The sequence below is a fragment of the Suricata suricatta genome, chromosome 4 (genome assembly GCF_006229205.1).
Source record: "Suricata suricatta isolate VVHF042 chromosome 4, meerkat_22Aug2017_6uvM2_HiC, whole genome shotgun sequence".
NCBI classification, from domain to species: domain Eukaryota; kingdom Metazoa; phylum Chordata; class Mammalia; order Carnivora; family Herpestidae; genus Suricata; species Suricata suricatta.
Genome location: NC_043703.1, coordinates 52,406,618 through 52,432,609, shown reverse-complemented (window position 1 = coordinate 52,432,609; position 25,992 = coordinate 52,406,618). Strand labels below are relative to the sequence as shown.

Sequence of the window (25,992 nt, the reverse complement as noted above, 5' to 3'; positions counted from 1 at the left end):
TATTGCTGCCCAGGCAGTGCCTAAAATTTGACTCGCCGCTTGCGTGACTGACAGCATCCCCTGAACCCACAGGCTTGTTTCTCAGTAGGTATTTTGTTTGATTGCTCCTTGACCCTTTTCCAAGAAACCTAATTTGCCCAAGGGAGTCTCACCCAGGAAAAGAGTGTTTGCATCTGCTTAGGGAAATGTGCCTGAAATAATGCCTTATTTAGAACCAGAGAACAGAATGGAATGGAACGGATTGATAAGCCAGTTTGAGCAGGCAGAGAGCAAGCTGGGCCTCCGAACTCTTATAAAAGGAGCTTTGCAGTGGAGCAGTTTGCCCAGACTGGGTCCAGCAAGACCCATCTCCATTCCGCAAATGTTGTCTCTCTGAACTCTGTACAAAACTCTTAGCCTACAAACGCCTCAAGGTGTGCTACCTTCTCTTCAGCCTCACTGACCCCTCTAAGATGGTGCGGATTTCTCGATTCAGCCCTGCAGACCCCAGTGTAGACATTGCTCCCAGAGGTACGTTGCCCATTGGACACTCCACAGAGTCCTGTGGGTGAGCGCCGAGTACTTGGTGGCGGTGCGTGAAGTGAAGCACTCTCATCGTTGCTGGCAGGGGTGGGGGTGGGGTGCGGGTAGGGGAGCAGGCCGATGCGTGGATTGCCTGGAGAGAGCTTGACTCAGCTCCTTTCTCACTTACTGAACTTAAAGTGAACCAGCAGTCCGAAGCAGGAGCTGACATCTCATCCAGCAGAATGAAGGATGAGCAGAGGCAAAAAAAAAAAAAAAAAAAAGCCAACAAAAAACAAGAAAGAAAGAAACGGAGCATTGCCACTACATGGCTCTTATTTTCTGTTTCTTTTGCTTTGTCTTTTTTCCTTTATTTTTATATTTTTGCCAAGAAAATACAGTTGATTTGTTTATAACCATATCCTCAAGGCTAGGAACTCTTTTGAAATGCCAAATGTGACAACAGTTTCTTAAATTTAAAAACCTCAGGTTGCTTTTTTTTTTTCTGTCTTAATCTTTCTCTGCTATTCAGTTAAACACAAAAATGGAACCATTGACCACATTTAAATTAGCAAGGTTAAATTTAAAGTCATATTTATGCACAGTGGTAATGGGAGTTTATTTCTTTTTAAATTTCGATCTATCTTTTCACAATTAGCAAATTATTAAATGACCTTTCCTTCAAAGTCTGCAAGCAATTGCTTGTTTCCACTAATAAGAGAACGTGTTTTACAAGGTTCACGTTGATTAATTGACAAATGCTGATAAAATCAAAGCAGGGCTAAAATGCAGTGCACCAGCTGTAGTATAAATTACTTTTGTTCAATAATGTTTCAAGTGGCTATGCATTTATGGTCTACCTTTCAATAAATATTACTGTCTTAATTGAAACATCCATTGTGGAAATTTATCTCTGAAGATGGCCATCAGGGATGACAGCAAAGACTAAACATTTCTATATCAGTATATGCTTTTCTGCTCAATTAAGAGCTTTGATTGCTATGAGTATTTTAAAAATGGATGCTTATATTTTGTGTGAAGTGAGCATTAACACATTCTAATATACTTTGAAATTCTTGCACTCTTGAATGACCTAAGTATTGTGTTCCCTACATTTCTGGATAGCTTCAACTGTAACAAAAAATTAAGTGTTCTAAACCACTAGCTTTACACCATTCACTAAGAGGTTTACATTCTTGGAGACTTGCCATCCAGCTGTTTTGGCAACCATGTTGCACTCCATTAGGAGGGCCCATAGCGGGCTGTTTCATGGTGATATGTGTTTCAGATATCAGAGGTTAATGGCCAAGCTCAGCTTCCTAGTTCTGCTTATGAGTCAGTAGCTGTCCAGACGATCTCTTGCATCTCAGGCCAAACCTGAAGGTACAGAGGATCCTAGCAGGAGGGAAATGTACATTAGGTCACTTAAGAGTTCCTACGCCTCTCTTGTGGTTCATACCCATGGGGCAGAGTCACAGACTCTAGTGCCTCAGGAATTCTGTAGCTTGTAGATTTAGGGGCCTAACCGATCTGATAGTTTTGTCTGGGCATCTTAAGATGTCCTACTGCCTCTGGATTTCTGGGAAATTAGACATCCTCCAAAAGTGCCTTTAACATACTTTTCTCAACGAAGTCATTTTCATTCAACAAATATTTATCAACTTCTTCTATACACCAGGCACCGTGCTGGACTCTAGGGATATTGATAGATTCTGTAACCTGAAGGAGCTTACAGTATCCAATCATAACTCCAATCATTTACAACTTGTTCTTTAAGAGGTATCTTTATATAACTTGCCAAAAGTTTTTTGAGGTCCCATCATGTACCAGGCACTAGTCTCCATGTTCAGAGATCTAAGATGTCATCTTTCTTCAGCATTAATCAAAGATCACTGTGTTCTGGTGGCCCTCTGAGGCAAGTCTCATTGGCCGGTTTTCCAGCTGAGTCTCTGGAGCTGCTGGCTACCACCTAGTAGTTGTACTGAAGAGTGCCGCAGCTTGCCAGACCTGAATTGAGATCGTTGGGGCTGAACAGAGATCATCACTCTGAACTCAGTCAAAGAACACACTGTTCTCAGGATGGGCATTAAGATCCTGGACCAAGAATATGGAGCTGTGGAGTTAAGGACAACTTGGGACAGCCTAGAACCAAGTGATTTTTGGAATGTGGATCCCAGAGGAGACAGATTAAACTGGCAAGCCAGAGTGCAGGGTGAGGCAAAAGTTGAACAGGGCTAGTAAATCACAGAATTCCAAGTGTCTGGCTGGAAGGTAAGGACTGAAGGCAGACCAGTGATGCAGGTCACAGAGACACAACAGGCTTAGCGAGAAGAGATCAAAGCAGGTCAGTGGGCAAGTCAGTTGTTACAGCCATCAGCCCAGCCAGTATTTGAGAATGCTGAAAGATAAGCATCTGCCGGGACAGGTTTCAACCATCAAGAGAATCAGGCATAAGTACAATAAACAAGGAGGAAAACCCCTGCTGCTGAGAACCTGGTCACAAGAAATGAAACGTGCTTCTACTAATCTAGGTCACAGGGCTGTGGGCAGGCTAGGTGGCAGGATGGAGAATCTCTGCATTTGGACTCATTATGTTCTCTCAGCCCAGACATCATTAAGACAGTGTCTGGCGTGCAGTAGACACAGCCCAAGTATTCCGCTGAACGTCCGAGAGGGAGGCAGGTTCCAAAAAGAAGCGATTTGTACACGGAGATATAAAAATTAAATTGCCCCTGCACTTCATGGAGAAAAAGAGCTCAGCACATGAGGAGGAGGATCGTTTGTTTAAATGACGCATGCATTGTCCCCTATTTGTGTCCACTCCCTCCCTCATTGTCCTCACTGTGAGCCGGTACCAAATCAGAGGAGGGACAGGATGGTGCACAACCTGGGGTGTTCCCAGAGCATGTGGTTAGCTGTTAATAAGATGCGCTTTCCTTGTGACAGCGTCTGGAAAGAGAGAAATGACAAGAGAGAGGTGAAGTCATTGAAACCCTGCCAGACTCCCAGGTTTTTTGTCTGCGAAAATCTCAGTGAGCTGCCAGAATGGGGCTGCCTTGCTTGTGGCGCACCCTAAATCTCTTCCCGTCGTCCAGGAGGAAGGTTCTGCCTTCTGATCGCCAGCCCCCCGAGGCTCTTCTGTGTTTACGCTGTAGCTGCCAGTAAAAATAATAGGGAAGATTATTCTGTGCAACCTTAATAAAAGTCCCATTGCGCTTGTGTTGTACATCACACTTCAACGTTGCAAAGCCAAGCCTTTTCAAAAACGCCCTGCGTCACCAAGTTGGGTCAGTGGGCTCTAACAAAGACCACCCGGGCAGCCTTCTGGCCACCTGCCCCTCTGCACCCTGAAGCCCTGGAAGGCGGAGGGCTGGTACTCACTGCACACTCCTGTGCCAGCATTCCCTGTTTTGACACTAGATGGGGCACGGTTATTATTACAGTGGGTCTACAATGTGAATATATAAAACCCAGGAGGATGAAAACATTTCTATAACATAATGTCTTGCTACTGAATCAGAGGTCATTGGACGAGGAAACAGCCATGAAGAGTATCTAAAATCCAAATGCTGGCATTTCGTTCCTACCTGAGGAACCTGTGACCAACCCATGTTCATGCAGTGAGTGAGCAGCAGACCCCAAACTGGAAGTCAGAACCCAAGCCTCATGAGCCCACAGCAGCCTTGCACCCCATCTCCCAGCCCGCACACCTGGGGCCGAGGCCACATGGGGCTCAGGAGCTGGACACACAGCGCTCAGACGCTGCCTTCTTTTACATGGGGAATAATAAAGAATAAAAGAAGGCATCTCCAACGCCTTCCTAAATAAATTCTTCTACAACTTGACTCTCCTTATAGATGGCTCAAAGAAAGGTAAAGAATGAGCACAATCCAGATGCCTCGTTCACTTTTTTAACCCTTGTCTCTGACACACAGATGGGCACACACATGTATACTCACACACACATAAAATATGAATGAATTAACTTTATTTCATAAAATGTGAATAAGCAAAATGATACATGTAGTATTAGGTTCTAGCTAACTAAATTTCCCTTAGGTTTTTAAACTCTGGTGTAGTTAGCTTCTGCGGCCTCTGAAAACCCAGCAAGGTCCTGTCGTCTCCTTCATCTCTCAGCCACTAACCAGCTGTCTCCCTTAAGCGCTCGAATCCTCAGGCCTTAGAGCCATTGCGTAGAACCCAGCTGAAGACAGGAACTTCCCAGAACCCCGTTCCCTCTTCAGGTCTACCTGGCCCTCCTTTCCCCCTCACTTCACCCTCTGGTGCAGAAGAGGGACATAATACAAAACATGAAGTCTTCAACCCTGCTCAAGATGCAAGCGTGACTAAATCACTGAAAGGAAATTCTTCATTTCTCCTTATTCTCCTCCCTGCTGACCAATGGGTCCTAGCACAGAGCTAAACTCTTACAGACCCTGTAGTTGATAGCACTTTGCAGACTTTTTTTCTTCACAGACCCTCGCTTTTATTATTTAAATTCAAGTTAGTTAACATATAGTGTAGTGTTAGTTTCAGGAGTAGAATTGTGTGACTTGTCACTTACATACAGAACAGCCAATGCTCATCCCAAGGGCCTTCCCTGATGCCCATCACCCATTTAGCCCATTGCCCCCCTAAAACCCCTCCCGCAACCCTCAGTTTGCTCTCTGTATTTAAGAGCCTCTTATGGTTTGCCTCCCTCTCTGTTTTTATCTTATTTTCCTTCCTTCTCCTGTGTTCATCTCTTTTGTTTCTTAAACACATGAGTTAAGTCATATGATAATGTCTTTATTTGACTTATTTTGCTTAGCATAATACACTGTAGTCCCATCCATGTTGTTGCAAATGGCAAGATTTCATTCTTTTTGATCGTCGAGTTTATTCCATTGTAATTGTGTGTGTGTGTGTGTGTGTGTGTGTACATACATACCACATCTTCTTTGTCCATTTATCATTCGATAGACATTTGGACTCTTTTCATAATTTGTCTGTTGCTGATAGTGCTGGTATAAACAATGGGGTGTATGTGCCTCTTCAAATCATCATTTTTATATTCTTTGGATAAGTACCTAGTAGTACAGTTGCTGGGTCAAAAGGTAGTTCTATTTTTAACTTTTTGAGAAACCTTCATACTGTTCATACTTCATACTGTTCTCCAGAGTGGCTGCACCAGTTTGCATTCCCACCACCATGTGCAAAATTATTCCCCTTTCTCCACATCCTCACCAATGTCTGCTCTTCCTGAGTTGTTCATTTTAGCTATTCTTGATGGGTGTGAGGTGGTATCTGATTGTGGGTTTGATTTGTATTTCCCTGATGATGAGTGATGTTGAGCATCGTTTCATGTGTCTGTTAGCCATCTGGATGTCCTCTTTGGAAAAGTGTCTATTCATGTCTTCTGCCCATTTCTTCACTGGATTATTTGTGTTTTGGGTGTTAAAGTTTGATAAGTTCTTTATGGAGTTTTGTATACTAACCCTTTATCAAATATAGCAGACCCACTTTCTTAAAGAGATTGACTTGCGTTTTAAGCAGCCCGAAAAGGTACGATTATTGCAGTACGCTTTTTCTCTTTTCAGCAATAGCACCTCTTCTCACAGGCCTGTGGTGCCGGCTCCAAGTCTCATTTCAGTTATGGAAGGATTCTCACCTTCTCGATTCCTACCGAGGGGCTGTCAGGCCTCTGCTCCTTATTACACGTGCTTCTTAAACATCTAGAGTACGTGGGAGAAGGACAGGCTGGTGAGAAAGAAACCATCCAGTTTGTGATCTCATTTCATGTTAGGCTTTGCAAACTTAACTCTTTTTGAAGTAAAACACTTTTAAAAGTCTAATTTTTAAAACTTGGCATGTATGGGCCGATTTGTTTCTTCCAACTTGGAATGCTCCCATCCCCCGCCTGGCCTAGTCTTATTCATCCTTTAAGACCCAGCTCAAATGTCATCTCCTCCACTGAGCCTCTGCCCTCCCTACTCCCATGTCCCCTTCCAAAATCCTCACTCTCTATTCTGTGCTGCCAAGCATTTTATTCCTACCACTGGAAGATAGTCTCAGTACATTACAGCCACTTATCTATGTGTCTGTCCCGCCAGCCCAGCTGTGGGCTCTTCGAAGGCAGACATTGCACACTGTGCCTGATTAGCCTCATGTCACCTGCTCAGAGGATAGTGGGTGAGCTTCATACATATGTATGAGATTGGATCAAATTATGGCAGCATCAACTCTTTTAAATAATTTTTAAGTTTATTTATTTATTTTGAGAGAGAGCAAGCAGGGGAGGGGCAGAGAGAGAGAGAGGGAGAGAATCCTAGGCAGGCTCCATGCTGCCATCCTAGTGCCTGATGCAGGGCTCAAACTCACAAACCGTGAAATAATGACCTGAGCTGAGATCAAGAGTAAGACATTTAACCAGCTAAGCCACCCAGGTGCCCCCAGCGTCAACTCTTTTAATATAAGAATTCTGAAGTTTGGGAAAATATATCAAATAAAAGTGTAATTTAAAATCCATAGTCTTCTGAAATTTCCTGAAGAAAGTTCTCAAAGACTTAAGTTTTTTGTATTCTTTTAAGAGGAGAGTGTTCTGGAAAGCTAGGCATACAGTACTTATGCACATGAGGATATTGGTCATTGATTTGCTTACCACATCAGAATAGGGTAGGGATTTTAGTCACAGATTCACTTTGCTTTATGTAGTAGATGTATACTAGAATAATTTATATGTAAATCTAATGTCTGTAAATCAAATTTTCTATAAAAAATGCACTAAGGGAATAGTTTAAAGAGAACATTTTTTCAAGTGAAAAATATTTATGTAAAAAAGGATAATTTCTGAATTTATCAGGGAATTTGCCTATTGTAGAGAAGTATTTTTCCTAGAATGATAAAGGTGCCTCTGTATTCTATTCAAAACTCATCTGGGATTAATTTCATGCTTTTCCATAGTCTATTTAAAACACTGGACTTACTCCTAAGAAGATTTTTAATTTATACAACAGATACTCTAACTATAGTGAATAACTCTTCTTACTGTCATAAAAGTGGTATGTATTATGTATTATTTCAGGTTTAGTTAATAAAAAAATTTTCCTGCATGGGCACTTCATGATTTTAACACAAATCTTGGTGGAAGGAGTCAGCCAGTATATCATACCTTTGATCTGCAGGAAGAAATGAGGACAGATCCAAATGAATGTTCATGCAGATCCAAAATGAGATGCTGGTTCTCCAAAGAACCAAAGACATTGTGCTTAGCACTGAAGTTTTACATGAGTTTTATTTAGGTGTTTCCATTTTTCTTTTTTTCTAGACTGGCCACAAGGGAGTTGAAAGGGGGCCGGGTCCTTTGGGTCTGATGTTGTAGCCGTGAGAGTTGACAGGGAATCACTCAGTCAGTGTCCCTTTGCATTCAGAGCACAGGGCCACCATTGTCTCCTGTCCTGTCTCCCGGCGGAGGGCACAGTTCTTTAATAATTCACTCACCGAGTGGAAAAATAATATTCTAGCTTCTGGAACCACGCATTTAACACATTCTCAGCAAATGCCATGTGGCAAACCTAGTGCTTTTAGACTGGAGTTCTGCGGCGCATAAATAAAACACGGGGGAGTGTTGACCTTTCTCAGTAAACAATGCAGAAATGTTGAGTACCTTTAAAATTCAAATGCAGCTTTTAAAATGTGTTCTCATTTTCACGGACAGCTGAGACCCGCTGCACTAATACCCTGCTAATCTGAAGTCTGTGAAGAGCTTGGGAATCAGTCAGATTCCGTTCATCTTTGCTTGTTTGAGCCCCACATGTGGGCACCCCGGGGACTGCTCTGTTCAGCTCCCCCTCCGTTTAGACTTCCGATTCCCCGGGAGATCTTTCCGTGTCGGAGTATTTGTCTTGTGAACATCATGTTTGGGCCAACACATATGCCTCTACCCAATTTTAATTAAGTAGTGAAGCTGATTTTTATTAGAATTTTACTTCCAACACAGATCTTCCCCCTCCTACTCCTACTTTTAAAAAAAAAAAAAAGGTTTTTTATTGGCTATATCTTTTCTCACTCCTAGAAAATATCTTAGGAGGAAACACCCACCCTACTGTGAGATCTCATCCAACTTTTATCATTGGTCCTTGGGATCAGAGCACCCAAAGCCACGGGCTGCCTGGAGGTTGCATTTACCCAAAGGTGACCATTATGAGCGGACCTGCGTACTGCCTTGGGGCAGGTAGGTTCTGGGCCAGGCTTCCAGGTGGGAGAGCTGCGTCTGACCTATTCCACTGGATTAAAAATTAAAATCTGTTTAGAAACAAGCTGCTCACTAATAGCCCGGAGCATCTGGTAGTACTCACAGGTCAATGAATGTGTTATAAGGGAGTAGTGTTTCCTTCCTCCTTCCTTCAATCTCCACCTGCCCCCCCCACCCGCCCCTCAGCCTTTTGTTTTGTTTTGTTTTACCTCTCTTATGTGTCTGTCTGCTTTCCTGTTAGGACAATGGAAATAACCATCAAAGTTGTAATAATCTGAACTCAGATACTGATTTGTAAAGACCTACAGCCTTTGTAAGAAATGACATCTAAATTCAGCTCAGCATAAAGTAATTTTCAGTCCGTTAACTAGAGTCTGTAGTTAACAGAAATCCTCTTTTGATTATAACTGTTCAGGGAAAATTGCAAATAATATAAAAACAATTTCCATCATAAAATTTACCTAATATCCTACTGTGATATGGAATTATTCCAGTGTCTTAAGCCTACCTTTATGCATCCAATACTATATATTGACAAGGGGTCTTAGAATGATGCTCGGAATACACCTAAAATATAAAAAATGAATCGGATAGTTCTGCATTTTTTTCTTTCTCTTTCATAACTGGGACTTTTTTTTAAGAGTGCCAGTTATTTGCAGGATATCTTTGATGTGGGTTTGTCTGATGTTCTTTTATGATTAAATTGAGGTTATACAGTTTGGGCAAGAACACCACAGAGGCGGTATGCCCTTCTCAGTGTCTCATCCAAAGGGCATATGGGGTCAGTATATCTTATTACTGATTTTAATATCTTTTTGATACCACTAATTGAAACAGTATTATTTTCTCCTTAGTAAACTAGCCAAATTATATCATTAGTCAGAATATAGTGCTCTATTGTTCTTATGATTGAGGTTTACATTTAGTATTTTAATAAAACTGTGCTTTTATACATATAACATACATTTTCACCTGGATCAAAATGATGCTTCAGTGTGACAGTTAGGTGAGCTGACAGCAGGTAGTAGGTGCCTGGCACATTGTAGGTAAAGTAGAATTCTAATTTTGGTCATTTTTGTGCAACAGACAAACAGAAACTCACGTTCAGTCCCAGGATTAAAAAATGGCCATAAAAATGTCATGAGTTAGTTGAATACTCTATTAAGTACTGCCCAGCCACCATTTAACTATTCAGAGATATAGAAGCTTGATGATCACAATTAGTGTAGGGATCTTTGACGTTTCTGGATCTTCACCTTTAGCCACCTGTTTCTCCTCCTTTTACTGCTCTGCTAATTTGAACTTTGGATTGCGCCTCCTTTCATTCACATATTTGTTTTGTACTGAATTATTGGACTTGATCCCTAACACATAATGGATATGAAAGCCCCAGGTTTATCAGACCTTGAGGATAAGACTTCTTAGATCTGGATAAGGAACGGGACCATGGTTTAAATTATACTTCTGGGGTCAAATACCTGAGCCTGTGTCATCATCCTTTTAGATATTTGTTCTGTATTTTAAATTCGATTCTTTTACATAAGGAGCTGTGTTATATAACATTAAAGTTTTGGAGGCAAAGTATTTTGTTGAGGTTAAAAAAAAATCATAAAATGTCTTGTCCATAGCTATATGGGTTCTTATTATTTCTGAAACAGTTTTCTGGGTTTATAATACACTCATGAACAGGTCTGTATCTGTAGGCGTATTGAAAGCGACACAGTGTAGCCTAACAGTTTTCGCAAGAAAAATTCGGTTAATTGATCATTTATTTGCCCAATGCCTGTGTTTTTCTGGGTAAATGTTGGGTCCACAATAGTGAGCAAAAGAAGTGGCACACCTGCCTTCATGGAACTCTAGTCTAGGAGGAGAAGAGACGGGCCTTGGGACAAATACATAAAGTATTACAAAGTTAAAGGATGTGCTACGACTTTGGGTCCGCCATCAACAACACAAGAGATGTGAAAAAGATCCCTCGAGGCAGACCAGTGATCCCTGAGCCTGTGCTCTTTCTTCAAGACTCGAAGCCCGGGACACCATCGCATCACAGGCATGAATCCTTAATATTGGAAAATATGACAAGTCATGTTGCAGACTTGCCAACCAACACTGTACAGCTAAGTGTAGGCCAACTAGCTGCTGCTTCAAAAACTTCAGGAAGCTTTTTTCCTCCCACTTCCTTCTTCTAATTAATTATTCAGTTACTTACTGACTGTATCCTATATTGGCTGTCAAATTTTGATGCACATCAGAATCTCCTTCGGAGCTGTTTTTAAAAATGCCTGGAGCCTCACATCAGATGCACTGAAGGTTTAAAAATCTGAAGGTGGAGACCAGAATCTTCCTCAAGTGATTTCAGCGTCCATCAAAGGCCGAGAATCACTGTGTGCTGAGCACAGAGGCTAGCGCCATAGCTATCAGGAGAGTCCGCTATCTGTGTGGAGGACAGCACGTGCGCTTGCATATATTATATAAGCTCAATAATGGAAGCAATTGATTACTCTATAGAAAGCTCACATTTTCCTCCTCCTGAGCTAAACTAATATTTTAACTGTTCTTATGCCTTGGAAATCCCCTATTTTTATCCACCAAATTCCCCGAGCCAGAAACCTGGCACTAGTGTTTTGAGTATTACCCTCTTGCACCATTACCTCCATATTCCAATTGCCCACCAAGTCCGTCCTTTCTCTCTGCAGAAATATATCTAATCTACTCTCGGTCTCCATCTCCTCTGCCACGGCCGCATCCGGCCTGGTCCCTGGTAATTATATCAGGATAGGTTAACCTCTTCAAGCTTCTCTCCCTGTGAGCTTACCCTTTACATCTCTCTAAGAATTATCATTTGGTCCTGTCACTCCCAATTTAAAATACTCTATTAGGGCCCCATTGCCTATGGAAATCAAATTCCTATCATTCTCCCGCCTGTATTTTCAACTTCATTCCCCACCATTTGCCCCTTAAGCTATAGTCCAGCAAAAACACTCATTTCTGTACATGCCATGTTCTCTTCACCTGTCTTTGCTCATAGTGTTGTTGAGGCCGGAAACACTTCTCGTTTATTACTATCCCTCTAGTTTTCACCTTTAACCATCCATAAAGAAAACCCAAAATCACTTCCACTGGGGGAGCTGATTGGTTTGACCTCTACTGCGAGGTTGATTCCTCTCTGTCCTTTATATTAACCCGTGTCTTAATTAAAGTACCCATTTGTCTACATACATACCCTTATATTGCCCTATCTAAGTAGGTCAGTCTTCTTCGAAGACTGTTTGGTTTACCTTGAACTTAAAACCGTGTGACACAACAGGAGTTAACTAGATATTCACTGAGTCCATGGGGAAAAGGATGAATGAGCTGAAATGGGTTTGCCATATCCCCTCCTGTTTGTCTTCAGTCCATCCTTTGGTGGATCACTCAACTAATCTGATCTATCTTCTATATTCTCTTTTCTTCTAATATGTGAAGATTCCCTCAGTCTTCCCCCCTGCCCTGAGTCACAAAGCTAGTAAGTTGTCATTCCAAAACTGACACCAACTCTTTGGAATTCTAGTAGTTGTTCTCAGCAGTTTCAATATTGCACTAAGCTCTCCAGGTCAATTGGCCTAAGCTTACAAAAGTTGCAGGAAAGGAAAGTGGGCAGCATTTAACCTCGTATCATATCATGATGGTTCCAGGATTCGGGCTCACACCTGCTTCTTATTCTGAGATTACCTGACGGCAGCTCCGCTGTCTCTCCTCTCTCCACTGCCCCTACCGCCTGGGCTGATATTCCATGCCCATGTGGTTTATTATACCCTTTCCAATTAATGGTTTCTTTGGCTTGCAGAGGGAGACCCACAAAACAGAAACTGAACAGTTCTTTCATTTTTGTTGTACATTGTAAAGGGCCTTCCCCACAAGCATTTTTATTTATTCTTGTCTTCCTCTTCAGATATGCTTAAATATAGTCTATGTACTACCTTTAGTATTTTTTCAAAATGTTCAATTTCTTTCCTGCTGGGTTTAGGCCTCTCTCTCTCATTCTTCTAAGGATTCTTCCCACTTTTGTGATTGTCTTTACTTTTGTGTCGTTGTTTCCATTTATTTCCATTTCTGTAGAATCAGAACTCATCAGAGCAGTTCTTGTAAAGACATAGAAATTTCTGTGGCGGTTTCCCATTTCCTTTCACTGAGATTATGACTACAGAGTTATATGATCAAATTTTTATTTTTCAGAATCTCTTTTCTATTACAGTTGATACCTCTGTGTTCATAGCATACTTATCTTTTGGCTGAACTTTTAAAATGTTTTTCACAAGTCAATGGTGTGGATCTGATTCGAATTCATGTTCTCTAGCCTCACTATTATGAACACCAGGCTCATAGAGTGGCTTTCTTCTAAGAGTTCAGTTATCTTCATGTTGTTTTTCTGACTTTTTTTTTCCCAACTGGTCAATAGTAAGGCTATTATATGGTTCTTTTCTGTCCTCAAAGGTTGTGAACAGATTCCTGCCATTCCTAACCTGGTTTAGTTAAACCATTATAAATCTGCTCCCCCGTGACCTTATTTAAAATGCTCTTAAAGTATGTATTTCATATATTTTTTGGCCTCCTCTTTAATGAATTTACAGATGACTTTCTATGCTATAAAATGTTCTTTATTTTCTTTCTACTGGAATGATTTCTTTTATTATGCATTGAGCAGTAAATCCTTAGTTTTAGAATTTCATGAATTGGTGAGTAAATGTGTATTTATATTCTCAAGAGTTTTCTGATTTCTTTTAGTCTTTTACAAAACTTACTTTAGTTTTCTAGTTGATAAACTAGCATCTTTATGTAGAAAAACATTTTGCTTAGGAAGCATGAATTTAAATTCCTTGACATCTTCCTCTGAGCAACATTTTGGGGAATATGAACCACCATTGTCATTACACAGATAGAGAGACCAAGAGCATCTGACTAAGTCCACTGAAATGAAAGGTAGTGAAGAGAGACCAGCACGGCCATTCAGTGGCCCCCACCAACTCTTGATTTCATACATTTGAACTTATTCCCTTCTCCAGCTGCCACTTTCCCTCTCTCTCTTCCTATCAAGGTATTTTTAAGACTCAGCCTATAGTTTTCATCTCTCTGGTACTTTCTTAACACTCCAAATTAAAGTGAGCTCTTTCCTCTCTCCTCACTGCACAATTGGCTGCAACATCTAGTGACTGCACCACACATTTCTACAATAATTTTTTAAAATATTATTTGTTGCAACATCTGGTGACTGAATCCTAGGTATTATGGAGACGTAGCATTTTATAAATGCCAATAAGAGTGGTTAGCAGCATAAATTTTTCTTAACCACTGTATTAGAAAGAAGCATATGTTACAAAGACCCTTCAGAATACCAATTGTGTGTAATATTTTGTGTGTTTTAAAAAGAGAAGTGAAGTATATAGCTTGTACGAGTGACATTAGTTAATGTTTTGAAACATGTGAGTCATAATTATCCCCACACATTTCAAAAGACCGAAGCATCATTTTTTAAAGGACAGTATTCAACTGAACTTGATGCCGGTTGCGGTGGTTGGTGGCCGAGCAGAGAGGACAGGTGCCCAGAGCCTGTCACAGGAGACCTGGCTTCCCATAGTCTCTCCTCTCCCACCTATTTGTGGCATTCTCTGTTGGGATTGGGCAGCAGAGAAAACCACACATATTATGTTGCTAAATCAAGTGAGTCCAGATGGTCAGCCCATGTTCGGTCCAGCAGACCACCCTGCCTCTTAACACTTCTTGGTAGTTTGTAACAGGCAGTGCTGCTAAAAGTCCTGAGTTTTAAATTGCTGCAGATCCAGGCCTTTCTGGCCAGAACAACAAGGCCAAGTGGCTTCCAGATTTAGAATAACAGGAAGGAAAACAGGGCGCCTGGCTGGCTCAGTCAGTGGAACGTGGGACCCTAGATCTCAGAGTTGTCAGTTCGAGCCCCACATTGGGCATAGCACCTACTGAAGGAAAAAAAGAAGAAGGAAAATAAATGGCGTTTCCTGGTGAGATCATTAGAAGTGACCCCTCAAACCCGTAGCATAGGTCGGTCTGCTGTGTACGAGGTACTATGCGATGAGGTTGCTCATTCAGGTTATTCCCTTTTCAACATCTGGGAGGCACATTGGAGAGAAAACACAAATACATAGACACACAGAGAAAATAACCACGAAAAATGGGGCATGTGAAATGGGCAGAGAGGCATGTAGAACACTGGTTGTGAAAATGCAGTTCTGCAGTTCGATGTGGACACCAGCATCTTGTTGCCACATCTGTCCCATCAGAACATTTTTTACTTACTTATTTATACATGGCTCAATAAAGTATCTATTCTAGTCTCTTCCTAAGCAGTAATATCAGCAAAGTCAGATAGTTTTCTTCTAATACACGTTTTTCCTGACACATATTAGATTGGACTATGTGAAACTTCTAATATTTGACCATTTTTTAATTCACAGAAAGCTCAATTTCATGTGGCTAAAAGTAAACATAACGATTAAAAACTAAAGTAATGATTTCACATCTCACATTAAATCCCCGGACCCACCACCCTTGAGCTGGAGGAACAAGCAGTCATAAAGAGTTGATCTTGTGGGGTACCTGGGTGACTCAGGTGATTAAGACTTTGACTCTTGATTTTGGCTCGGGTCATGATTTCATGAGATCAAGCCCAGCGTTGGGCTCTTTGCTGACAGTGTGGAGCCTGCTTGGGATTCTCTTACTCCCTCTCTCTGCCTCTCTCTCTCACTCTCTTTCTCTCAAAATAAATGAATACACTTCTTTAAAAAAAAAAAAGAGTTGATCTTATAAGGTTTCATAGAGGAAGTGGGCCTTGACGTTTGTCTGGAAGGCAGGCTGCCTAGAGAAGAGAAGGAAGAGCCGCAGCCCTGAGTGACAGCATGTAGGAGGCAGCGAGCACAACTGGTGAGAAAGGAAAGCTGATGCCCAGAGAGAGAGCACTGTCTCCCTCTATGTAAATTCTTAATCCTTGCATGTATTTGGAGGGCATGTTTTCAGAGTGTGTGAACACAATTTTAATGCTTTTTTAAAGTTTTCTGAAAATTAATTCTCTAAGGCCTTCCACAGGGTCAGGTGTTTCTCTTAGGGAGTATGCCCGTGTCAGCAGGCTGGCCAAGGCTGGACAGAGCGGTGTGACGCAAGTGCAGGGGGCGGGAGTTTGAGCGCGTGCAGACGGCTGCGCAGATGGGAGGTGGTGGCAATTTTCCCCTCCGAGATCAAGCGTCCCACTGAGGGCCCCCTGCCAAAGACAGCAACTGACCGGTTTGAGGCTCCCTTCAGCCCATTCTAGAAGCTCCGGTGGCTGCCGTTCTGCCTTCTGGCCCCGCCCTCCAGTGTAAAGACTCGAGCCTCAGGCGTTCCTCCTCACCAGGGCAAGTGTTACCCCCCAGCACATTCCTCCGAGCTCGAGCTCGCTGCCAGGGTGACTCCAAGGTCAGTTTCCCAGGATCGGTTTCTCCGGCTGCCCCGCCCTCAGCCCCTGCTCAGCCCTGCCTGAGGTGTGTCCCGGCCGAGGACGGGGAGGCACCTGACCGGTGGGCCACGGAACAGCGTGAACTATATTTTTCTGGAACGAAGAGAGAGCAGCTGTGTCTAACGTTCATCAAGAAGCTCACTGAGTGCTTCAAGTCAGGAAACATGCCCTTGCTACTTTTAAAGCTTCTTCTAATTTAGAAAATTATGGGTAGGACTTACTATTTCCTTAAATTTGAAGGCAGTAAACTCGTGTGTGCTTTCTTGACCATGTATTGGTATTTGGCGTCTAGCATTAATTATTTGTGTCTGGCAAAACGTACAAGGCAGGGGGCTGTTCCCTTGAGTTAATAATGGTATTTAGCTCTAAAACAAAACCAAACAAAAAAGCTTGAGGGTCAAAGTAGAAGCCAACGGTAATGGCTAAAACATTCATAAATTAATCTCAGAGCCAACATGAGAGCTAAATTACATATAAATCCTTAAAACATCACAGTCATTTTATTTCTCATGAGTCCAGGGAACCCGTGACTCCTGGTGATCGTGTGGTCCTTTTCCTTGATGATACAGTGAACTTCGTTTGTTTGAAGCATTCAGTGAATTTGTGTGTGTACCTTTTAAAATGTAGGTTCTGGGGGCACCTGGGTGACTCAGTTGGGTAAGCGTGCAGCTCTTGATCTCGGCTCAGGTCATGATCTCATGGTTCATGAGTTCAAGCCCCACGTCAGGCTCTGTGCTGACAGCGTGGAGGCTGCTTGAATTCTTTCTCTCTCCCACTCTCTCTGCCTCTCACTCCACCCCCGAAAATAAATAAATAAATGAAATGTAGGTTTTACTATTATTTAGGTTTGGTGAAGCTAAGAGATGGAGAGAAGATTACATTGAAAAGACATTTTGTTCCTCACAGTTCCTCAGAGGAGAGAGCATGTCACATGGCCCTTGGGCCACACAGTGGGGACACCAAGATCAGTCAGAAGGCAAAGGGAGTGAGAGGAAAATGTGAGCAAGAGGCTTTATTGTGGTTTCTGAGGGAAGAGATGAGTGAAACAGAGTGAGCAGGTTGGGGACTGACTAGCGTGGATAATTTCGGCAGGCCCTGAGGTGCAGCGGTTCGCTCTAGTTGTCCCGTGCCTGGCCCTGGGGTGATCAGGGCGGCGGGGTTGTGGTTTGGTGTGTGAGCCCCTCGCCGAAGGAGATGCTGAGCGCGTGAGCTGTGCGTTGGTAGGTTTGCATTGAAGACTGTGCTTTCAGGTGAGTCGTTTGCTGTCTCTAGGAATCGGCCAGCCCTGGACGGTCCCTCCAGGACTGGCAAGGCTGTAGGTGTCGAAGCATCAGGAAATACAGAAAATAAGAAACATGGTTAATACGGTGTGTGTGTGTGTGTGTGTGTGTGTACACAAACACACTCATAACACTTATTAAGTGAGTTTGTATGGGGAGAAAGGAGGATGCATGTCAACCATGTACCAAACACTGTTTTGGCTGACAGAGATTTGGCAGAAAAAAACATAACTTTTTAAACACTTTTTTAGGGGTGCTGGGTGGCTCAGTCAGTTGAGCCCCCAACTTCGGCTCAGGTCATGATCTCACAGTTCATGGGTTCGAGCCCCGCATCGGGCTCTGTGCTGACAGCTAGCTCAGAGCCTGGAGCCTGCTTCGGATTGTCTCCCTCTCTCTCTGCCCCTCCCCTGCTCATACTGTCTCTGTCTCTCTCTTCAAAATAAATAAATGTTAAAAATTGTTTTTTAATTTATTAATGTTTCTTTCTTTTTGAGAGAGAGACACACACAGAATCCAAAAAAGTGTCCAGACTCTGAGTAGTCAGTGTGCTGGCAGCTCAGAGCCTGGAGCCTGCTTCTGATTCTGTGTGTCTCTTTGCCCTACCCTGTTCATGATCTGTCTCTCTCTGTCTCTCAAAAATAAATAAATGTTAAAAAAACTTATTTTTAACTTTTTAATGTTTATTTATTTTTGAAAGACAGAGAGACACAGAATCCGAAGAAGGCTCCAGACTCTGAGCAGTCAGTACAAAGACCGATGTGGGGCTCAAACTCATGACCTAAGAGATCATGACCTGAGTGGAAGTGGGGCACTTAACCAACTGAGCCACGCAGGTGCCTTTTTTTTTTTTTTTGGAGAAAGTCGGAGTACAACCTGAGGAGAGAGAGAGAGAGAGAGAGAGAGAGAAAACCTTAAGCAGGCTTCATACTCAGCACAGAGCCCAACACAGGGCTCAGACCCATGACCCTGGAATCATGACCTGACTGGAAATCAACAGACACTCAACCGACTGAGACCCCCAGGCACCTGAACATAATTTGTTTCAAGTCAGCCTGCCCTTACGGAAGACCAGCTCATTGAAGACCTATAACCCCCAAAAGCAAGAAATCCTATGGAGGAAAAATGAAGGCTGCTAGAAGGAGAGAAGAACTGGCTTTCGGTGGGTCAGGGAAGGCCTGTCTGCAGAGGGTGACATTTCAGCAGACAGGGGACTAACGGGAGAGAGCAGGTGCGTGTGCAGGTGTCTGGAAGAACCACAAGCACGCAGCGCTGAGAGAGGATCCTGCTTGGCAGGCTCCAGAAGAGTAAACAAGGTCTGTGTCCCCGGGGGCTTCAGGAGAAGGGACACTGTAGGAAATTCACTTGCAGAGGTGACCAGAAGGCAGATTCCGAGGCACCTTGGAAGCCATCCAACAGTGACAGAGGCTGTTTGTGTATGTTTCTGTGATGCTGGAAACCTAAGCCACAATGAAGACAGGAGTGAAGCGTTAGCCTCAAAATGTATATTAAGTAGCCATTACCCCCATCTATTTTCTTATGTTCTAAACTCTTAATTTTTTTTGAATATTCATTTGACATGGATTAGTTTGTGAATGGGGAAGCTTAATACCTTTCTCCCCAAAGTTGTACTATTGGAATTTTTTTTTTTTTTACAGTTTAAAACAAATCAGATCAATGAAGACTTCTCCATATAATAACAAAAGGACAGCATTAGGTCATGACTTTTTCTGTACCTTCAAGTTCCTTGGTGTTGAAATAAAATGAAATACAACTTTAAAAACTGCCACACTTCTGTAAATCTAGGAGAAGAAAAAAAGATCTGCAAACAATCAACAATTTGCTTTTATTTTCTATTACGTCGCGGTGTTTTTTGCACTTGGTATCGTTTACTGAATATAAAGTAAAACCCACTCACACTCCACTTACCAAAAGCGTGCCTACAAAGAAAACCTCATTTCAAATCTAATTGTGGACATTGTTCCTTTGTTAAAAATTCATAGGGTTTGTGAATGTGTCACAGAAATACTAGAGTATCATTATTTCCCCCGCTCTTTTCCCGCTGCCAATTCTGATCAGAATTTTAAAACACCCGTATCTCTGAGGAAAAAGGAAAAAAAAAAAAAAACAAGAAAAGAAAGAAATTATGAATATAAATAGAAAAACATTCTGACCACATATGCTGCAGTTTCCTGATTTAGTTTCAGTATATGAAACTGAAAGGACAGGGGCAAACAATCTTCTGTAAATTTCAGACTCTCCCTCTCAGCAAACGTTCAATGTGGTATTAACTAATAGCCGGGTGATTGTTTCAAATAAAGGGAGGAAACTGAAGAGTCAGCAGCTTGCTAGAGGTGAATACCTGTCCTCCCACGTTAGCAAGACCGAAGTCAGACACACACCACGTGTTAATATGGCGCATGCTGTTGGAAGCAATGAGTAAGACAAGCAGTGCTTTTGGTTAGCCTCCATGTTGGACCCCTGTCGTTTACACTCTCTAAGCGTTCACTGATTTGGGTCAAGAACATACAAGTACAAGAAAACAAGTGGAGAGTATAAAACAGGGATACCTGACTGCACGTAACAGAACGAAGATCAGGGGGCATGGAGGAAACGCACCTTTCTGGGTTTCATTTGTATGTACAAACATTGTGTTACATTTAATCTGTTTTAGAAGTCACCTTTTCTCCTCATGGAAACTTACTTTGGCAATTTATCTCAGTCAGGAGCTTGCAAATTCAGAAACAACTTGTGCTCCAGACAGCTTTGATTGGAAGAATACAACTATACCCTTTATTTTATCTTGCGTTACATTTTTGGTATTAACTTACACTTTCTCTTTAATTTTTCTGCCCTTCTTAAAATGGCCTGCTCAGCTGTTTGGTCCCAAGTGTGTGATCTAACAACAAATAAACATATCCAAAAGGTGCCATTGTCAGCCATCATTTAGAGTTTCCTTTGCTGGATTATGACATTAAGATACCACTATAAGTTTGGGGCACCTGGATGGCTCAGTAAGCTAAACATCCAATGAAGGCTCAGGTCGTGATCTCGTGGTTCATGAGTTGGAGCCCCGCATCAGGCTCTGTGCTGACAGCCAGAGCCTGGAGCCTGCTTCAGATTCTGTCTCCCTCTCTCTCTCTGCCCCTCTCCCACTCATGTCTACCTCTCTCTGTCTCTCAAAAATAAATACACATTAAAAATTTTTTTTAAGATGCCACTACAAGTTTTTCCTGCTATTTGATCTACTGGACCACAGGAATTTACAGACCAAAACAGCAATACTGCTGCCAACCCCCTACCACATACATAGTCAAGCCGCCTAATTCATTATTCTGGTGTCATGTGAACCAGCATGAATTAAAACCCAAATACCGGTAGAAAAGCCAGGGAGACCAAAAAATGTACTTTCCGGTGGGGGAAAGTGGGAATAGTAGATGTGAAGACAAGTTCACAAACTTGCTCTTGGTGGAGTTTCTGCTGCTGTTTTGGACTCGAGAGAATTCCTATATGAGAACATGCCTGAAAGCATCTGGATTTAACTATCAAAACATCTGACAGTGTTGCCAGTAATGTGTCCTTTCTTTCAGTTCTTCCAGAGGACATTATGTGTTAGCCCCTGAAATAACTTTCTAGATGAGGATTGAAGGCATAAAACAGGAAGGCTCGGGGAACCGGTCCCAGGGAACTTGGGGCGGGAGCTCTCTCCTATGATGCTACCTGTGCGGTCTTCGAGGAGAGGCTGAAGCAAGAGGGAAGTCCCCAGTTGGGTTCTCAGGGTTGCAGTTCATCCTTACTGAGTTAAAAAGTAACTGAGTTAAAACGATGACGATGCTGATGATAAGCCCTGGTGGGACTTGGATTCAAGTATATGTCTCACAATAACATAGGTCCTCATGTCTCCAGCACCTCCAATATGCCGGTGATCTCTTGGACCAGCGAGTACAAGTTGAGATTTCTGGTTTACTCAGTCATGGCTTTACCCAGCTACACAGGACCTCCACCTCCTGCTTCTGTAGCTCTTGTTCATGGTGGACCATCAAACCCGTGGCCTACCTTGTTGCGAGCTGCCACTGGAATGTGGTAGCTTGTGTTAGAGACACCACGTCAGGCAGAGGTAAGAGAAGTAGGACGAGAGTGGGTGTGGGCACAGAGGGGGTACGGAAAGGGATAGTAACCCTACTTTACCTCCCAGCCATCTAATTCTGATGGCCATGACCAGCTTTTCCATCTTTCTGTTCTTATCTCTCAGGATTGTATTTCATGAGGCAGGCCTGCTGGGAGAGGGATGAGAGCTCTGGGCATCTTTGGTGGGGACGATGCTTGCACCACATTCTTAGCTCAGATCATAGCTTTACCCTCAATATATGTGTTTCAACAAAGGTAAGCCCAGTTTGGGCCAAGACATCTGTGAGACTGACTCACAGATAAAACCTAACCCCGAAGGCTACACATCACCAGTAGGTAGACATCTTATGTGTCTGTTCCCCACTGGCCTTTTCTCGAAATGCACAGTTAACATTCTGACTTTAGGAGAAATGAGCTTCTTAATAATGCATTGACTTTGAGATGTTTTCCAGCAGTGATTTCTGATTTGTTCAAATTTGAACTTACTTTTATAATTGAAGTACAGAGGTCAGTATGGCTGCTGGGGACTGGGGAAGGGCCATGCAAAGACAACAAACCTTCCAGGTCTTCCAGGGATACTCAGATATGGCTCTACCTTGCCATGGCAGGCTGTCTCCCGGCACAACGTGGGTCCTGGCATTTTCCCTCCAGCCAGCTCTGGCTTCCTGTTTACTTACCGCTCATAGCCATTCCTGGTTTTAGCCTACCTGCCTTTTTTGTGGGGGTTGGCAGAGGGCAGAAGGGGTTAAGGAAGGAATCTTAATGAGTGTTCTTCCTTATTGCAAGCCTAACAAGACACTATAAATAGTTATATCCAGAATCTAGTTGTTGTTGTTGTTTTCTTATGACAGGCAAGCTCCTAAAAGTATCTAGTTTGCCACACTATAGCAAGCTAATGCTTTTTTAATTTGCAAACTCTTTGAAGACTGGGTGTGTCTTGCTCACCATTATACTCCTGATCTTCGGCACATTGCCTCCATACACTAAATATTTAATAAAGATCTGCTGAGTGACTGTGTCACCAGGTGATGGAAGTAACTCCTTACCCCTGACTTCTCTGTCTTTAGAGTCAGTCAAACCAAGGATGACTTCCTAGTCTGGCTCTTTGTTGGGGAAAACCTCAGTTCCCCAAACCTATAACAACACAGGCCCAGGCTAAAACAAACTAAACTTTGGGGTTCTGCCATTCATTAGCTTAGCAACCTTGGGTAAATGACTGTTAATGCCGAGATCGTGGATTCCCCCAAAGACCACCAGGAGTCCAAGTCACGTATGCAAAAGCAAAGGGCAGTTATTTGGGCTTAAGCTAGGTCTCTCAGGCCTCACCAACGCAGTGGATCCGTGCTGAGAGCTTCGATCATCAGTCAAGTGGGGTTTTTATTACAGTAGGGGCGAGGAATGGGGTGAAGGGTGGAGTGAAGGGCTGGGATTACAAAATGATTGGGCAGCACATCGGCAGAGGTTGGCACGGCTCAGGGTGATTGGCTAATTTAAAACTAAGCGGGCTCTCTAAAACAGCGGAGTCATCAGGCGTTTAATGATCCGCTCGGGCTGCTGGTGGTGGTATCTGCTTGGGCAACAGGTGGGTTGTTTTTCTTTCCGTTGCTGCTGAGTCACACCTGGGGACACAGAAACTTAGGCCTTCTAGTTTCTGAGGCTTACTTGAAGTCTGTCATGGCGTTAGTTTGGTCCTCCAACCCAAAGTCTTAACTTTCTGAACCTTTTCATCTTTTTAGAAAGTTGCTAATAACATCTATCTCATAGGTTGTTGTTGATATTTCATAAGATCAAAGATGTGGCACTGTTACATAATAAGCTATTTTCCCAGTGGGTGCCTCTGGGGAAGGGGCTGAGGGAGTGACATCCTCCCTTGACTTTACAGACTTTGCTTTTTGAACTCATTACAAGTATTAGTGCTCATAATCATACCTTGAAAATAAAAATGTCCTTACAGGAATATTTATTTCCATCTCCCTGACCTGTATTGGTGTTTACTCTCAGATGGAAAAGCACTGTGTCACTGAATTTCACCACTGTGAATTGCCCCACCGGAAAGAAAGGCCAAGTGTGTTGGCTGGTAGGATGGCAGCAAGGGTTTGGGGCGTGTATCTGAATGAAGACGGAGTCTCCTGTAAGGAAGAGTTTAGTATTCAGGGATGGTACTGTGAGAAGTCTAGAAAGGATGCTGCATTTAGTTTTATGTTGATTATGTGTCTCTCTGCTATGTCGGCCTTGTTTGTAGGTTATTAGTAAAACTCTTTGTGTTGGAGAGATGGTGTCAGGTTGATATGTTGGATAAGTACGTGAACACATGTCGACTTGATTACGCAAGTAATAAAATCATTACTTTGATTGCATTCATGGTCAAGGCCTGGTGAACGTTTGGAGTTGGCAGGCCGCTGCCACTTTCAAATGCCCTCACATCCACTGTACTGTTTTACCACCACTGGGTGCTGGTCATTTTCTTAGTCATTATTTTACAATAAACATTATCCCATAATAAACCATAACATTTAGAATTGCATGAGAATAAGAACATCAGAGGGCTAGAAGAGCAGAATATCTTTTTCATTAAGGCTAGAAAGGAAAAAAATGTGGCGGTGCTAGTGGGGATTCATCTAAAATATTTGTTTAGGTTGGGTTTAAGCCATCTTGCTATGAAAATAATAAACCACGGTAGCGATCGCAATATTCTGTAATTCCCACAAAGCACATTCCGCATAATTTCTCTTTTATAAATAATAAAACCATAAATAAGTAAGATGACTTTAAGCTAACATGAAATTGCATTCAGTACCATGGGCCAGATGTTTTTATCTCATATCTTTTTTTTTTAGGGTCAGTTTTTCTCCCTCTTCTCCCTTCCCCCGCTCCATAATTTGTAAGTCACCTGTGAGTAAGTTAACTGGGGATGGCGTTTGATCCTAAACTGAGGTTGGCAAATGTAAAGGGGAAACTTCACTTTGTTTATCTCACACACAGTCGGCAGGAAGGAGACAACGTCTCCAAATGGCCATTTACAACTTTTGCAGACTCGAATGGCTGCTGCTCGGCTTTGCTTCTGGAGCCCTTGTCCCACTTCGCACTTAACATACAAAGTGCACTCGATGTATCTGACAGCCAGTATAACTTCTCTCTAGGACTTTTGGACAGGATTCCTGTGATTCAGCCTTTGAAGTTCTTTGCCTACAAGTTATTCCTCTCATTTAAAACCAGCCCTGATTTCTCCATAATTGTGCAGACTCAGGAGTTTTTCGCAACACGAGAAAGCCCCACTTCCAAGTGATTTTCCACTCTAATGATGTCTGTGTGACTATTAAATTTAATAATTAGAGACGTTGTCATAATACAACACTTCTAGGTGTTTCATCAAATAAATACTTGGTTTTGATAATGCACGTTTCACTGTCTGTTGACCCAAAGTGTTTTCAGCTCTCCAACAGTATCGTAGACTCCCTGCCTTTGGTGCTCATTGATAACACAGCCCCAGTTAGAAAACCAGGCTACGTTCCCCTGGGCAGATGAGTTGTTGATCTGGAAGACTGGAGTAGGAGAAAAGATCTATTTGAGGATCTTAGTCCTCCAAATGCCTTCCCCTTGTACGGAAGGATTTCTGTATGACGTTCCTAAGAGGTATGTATCTCCTCCTACTGACAGGGAGAAGGGGTGTTCATGGGAGAAGGTAGAGTGGAGGGTAGCACATTTGTGTCCTTGTATGGAAATCTGTAACCAAGATAGAGAGCAGGGATGGAGTTACAGCTGTGGCAGCAGCATTTTTCAGTGAACTTCAGCCTTATTTTCTGCACCAGAACCTTCCCATCGGCATTTATCCACCCCCCTGTTGGGGCAGGAGGCTTCATGGAGTTTTCTGTGTCATAAAGCCTCACTGAGATCACTGTGTGCAGCCAGTCCTTACCTCCGAGGATGAGCCTGACCTCCAAAAGCGGTTAGAACATAAAGCCTTTACCACAAAGAACTAAGACAGTCTTTCTGTTAGATTCCAAATCACGAACGTCCCTAGAGGCTAGAACCATCTTTCTACACCCCTGAACCCCTCATCTTGGGAAGCTGAATATCTTCAGGTGCTGAAGGCCGTCCTCTGAGCACCTCCATTTGAATCTTGGTGAACTGCAAATGGTATTCAAGGTTTGACCATTTCCCCAGAATGCTCCCTGCTCAGCCTACAACTTTCCAGTTGGATATTTTGCTGCACATTCATTTGCCTCAGGACCCCTCCTGCAACTAGCCCACCCTCATGAGGTAACCATATTATGTATGACTCCCCAGGGGGTGAAAAGGACTCTCCCTAGGAACCCAAGGTCCCCACCATCCTGCTTGCTGCCCTCAGACCAGAA

At 42.8% G+C, this 25,992-nt stretch overlaps 1 protein-coding gene across 1 annotated transcript in view; it reads left to right on the top strand.

The window, feature by feature from the left end:
- The first annotated feature begins 337 nt into the window (after positions 1–337).
- Positions 338–25,992, top strand: part of ENOX1 (ecto-NOX disulfide-thiol exchanger 1) — a 240,232-nt gene continuing 214,577 nt past the window's right edge. Inside the window, exon 1 of the mRNA XM_029936687.1 lies at positions 338–510. Within this exon, the coding sequence (XP_029792547.1) occupies positions 453–510 (58 nt within the window). The 5' untranslated portion in view covers positions 338–452. The remainder of the gene's footprint in view (positions 511–25,992) is intronic.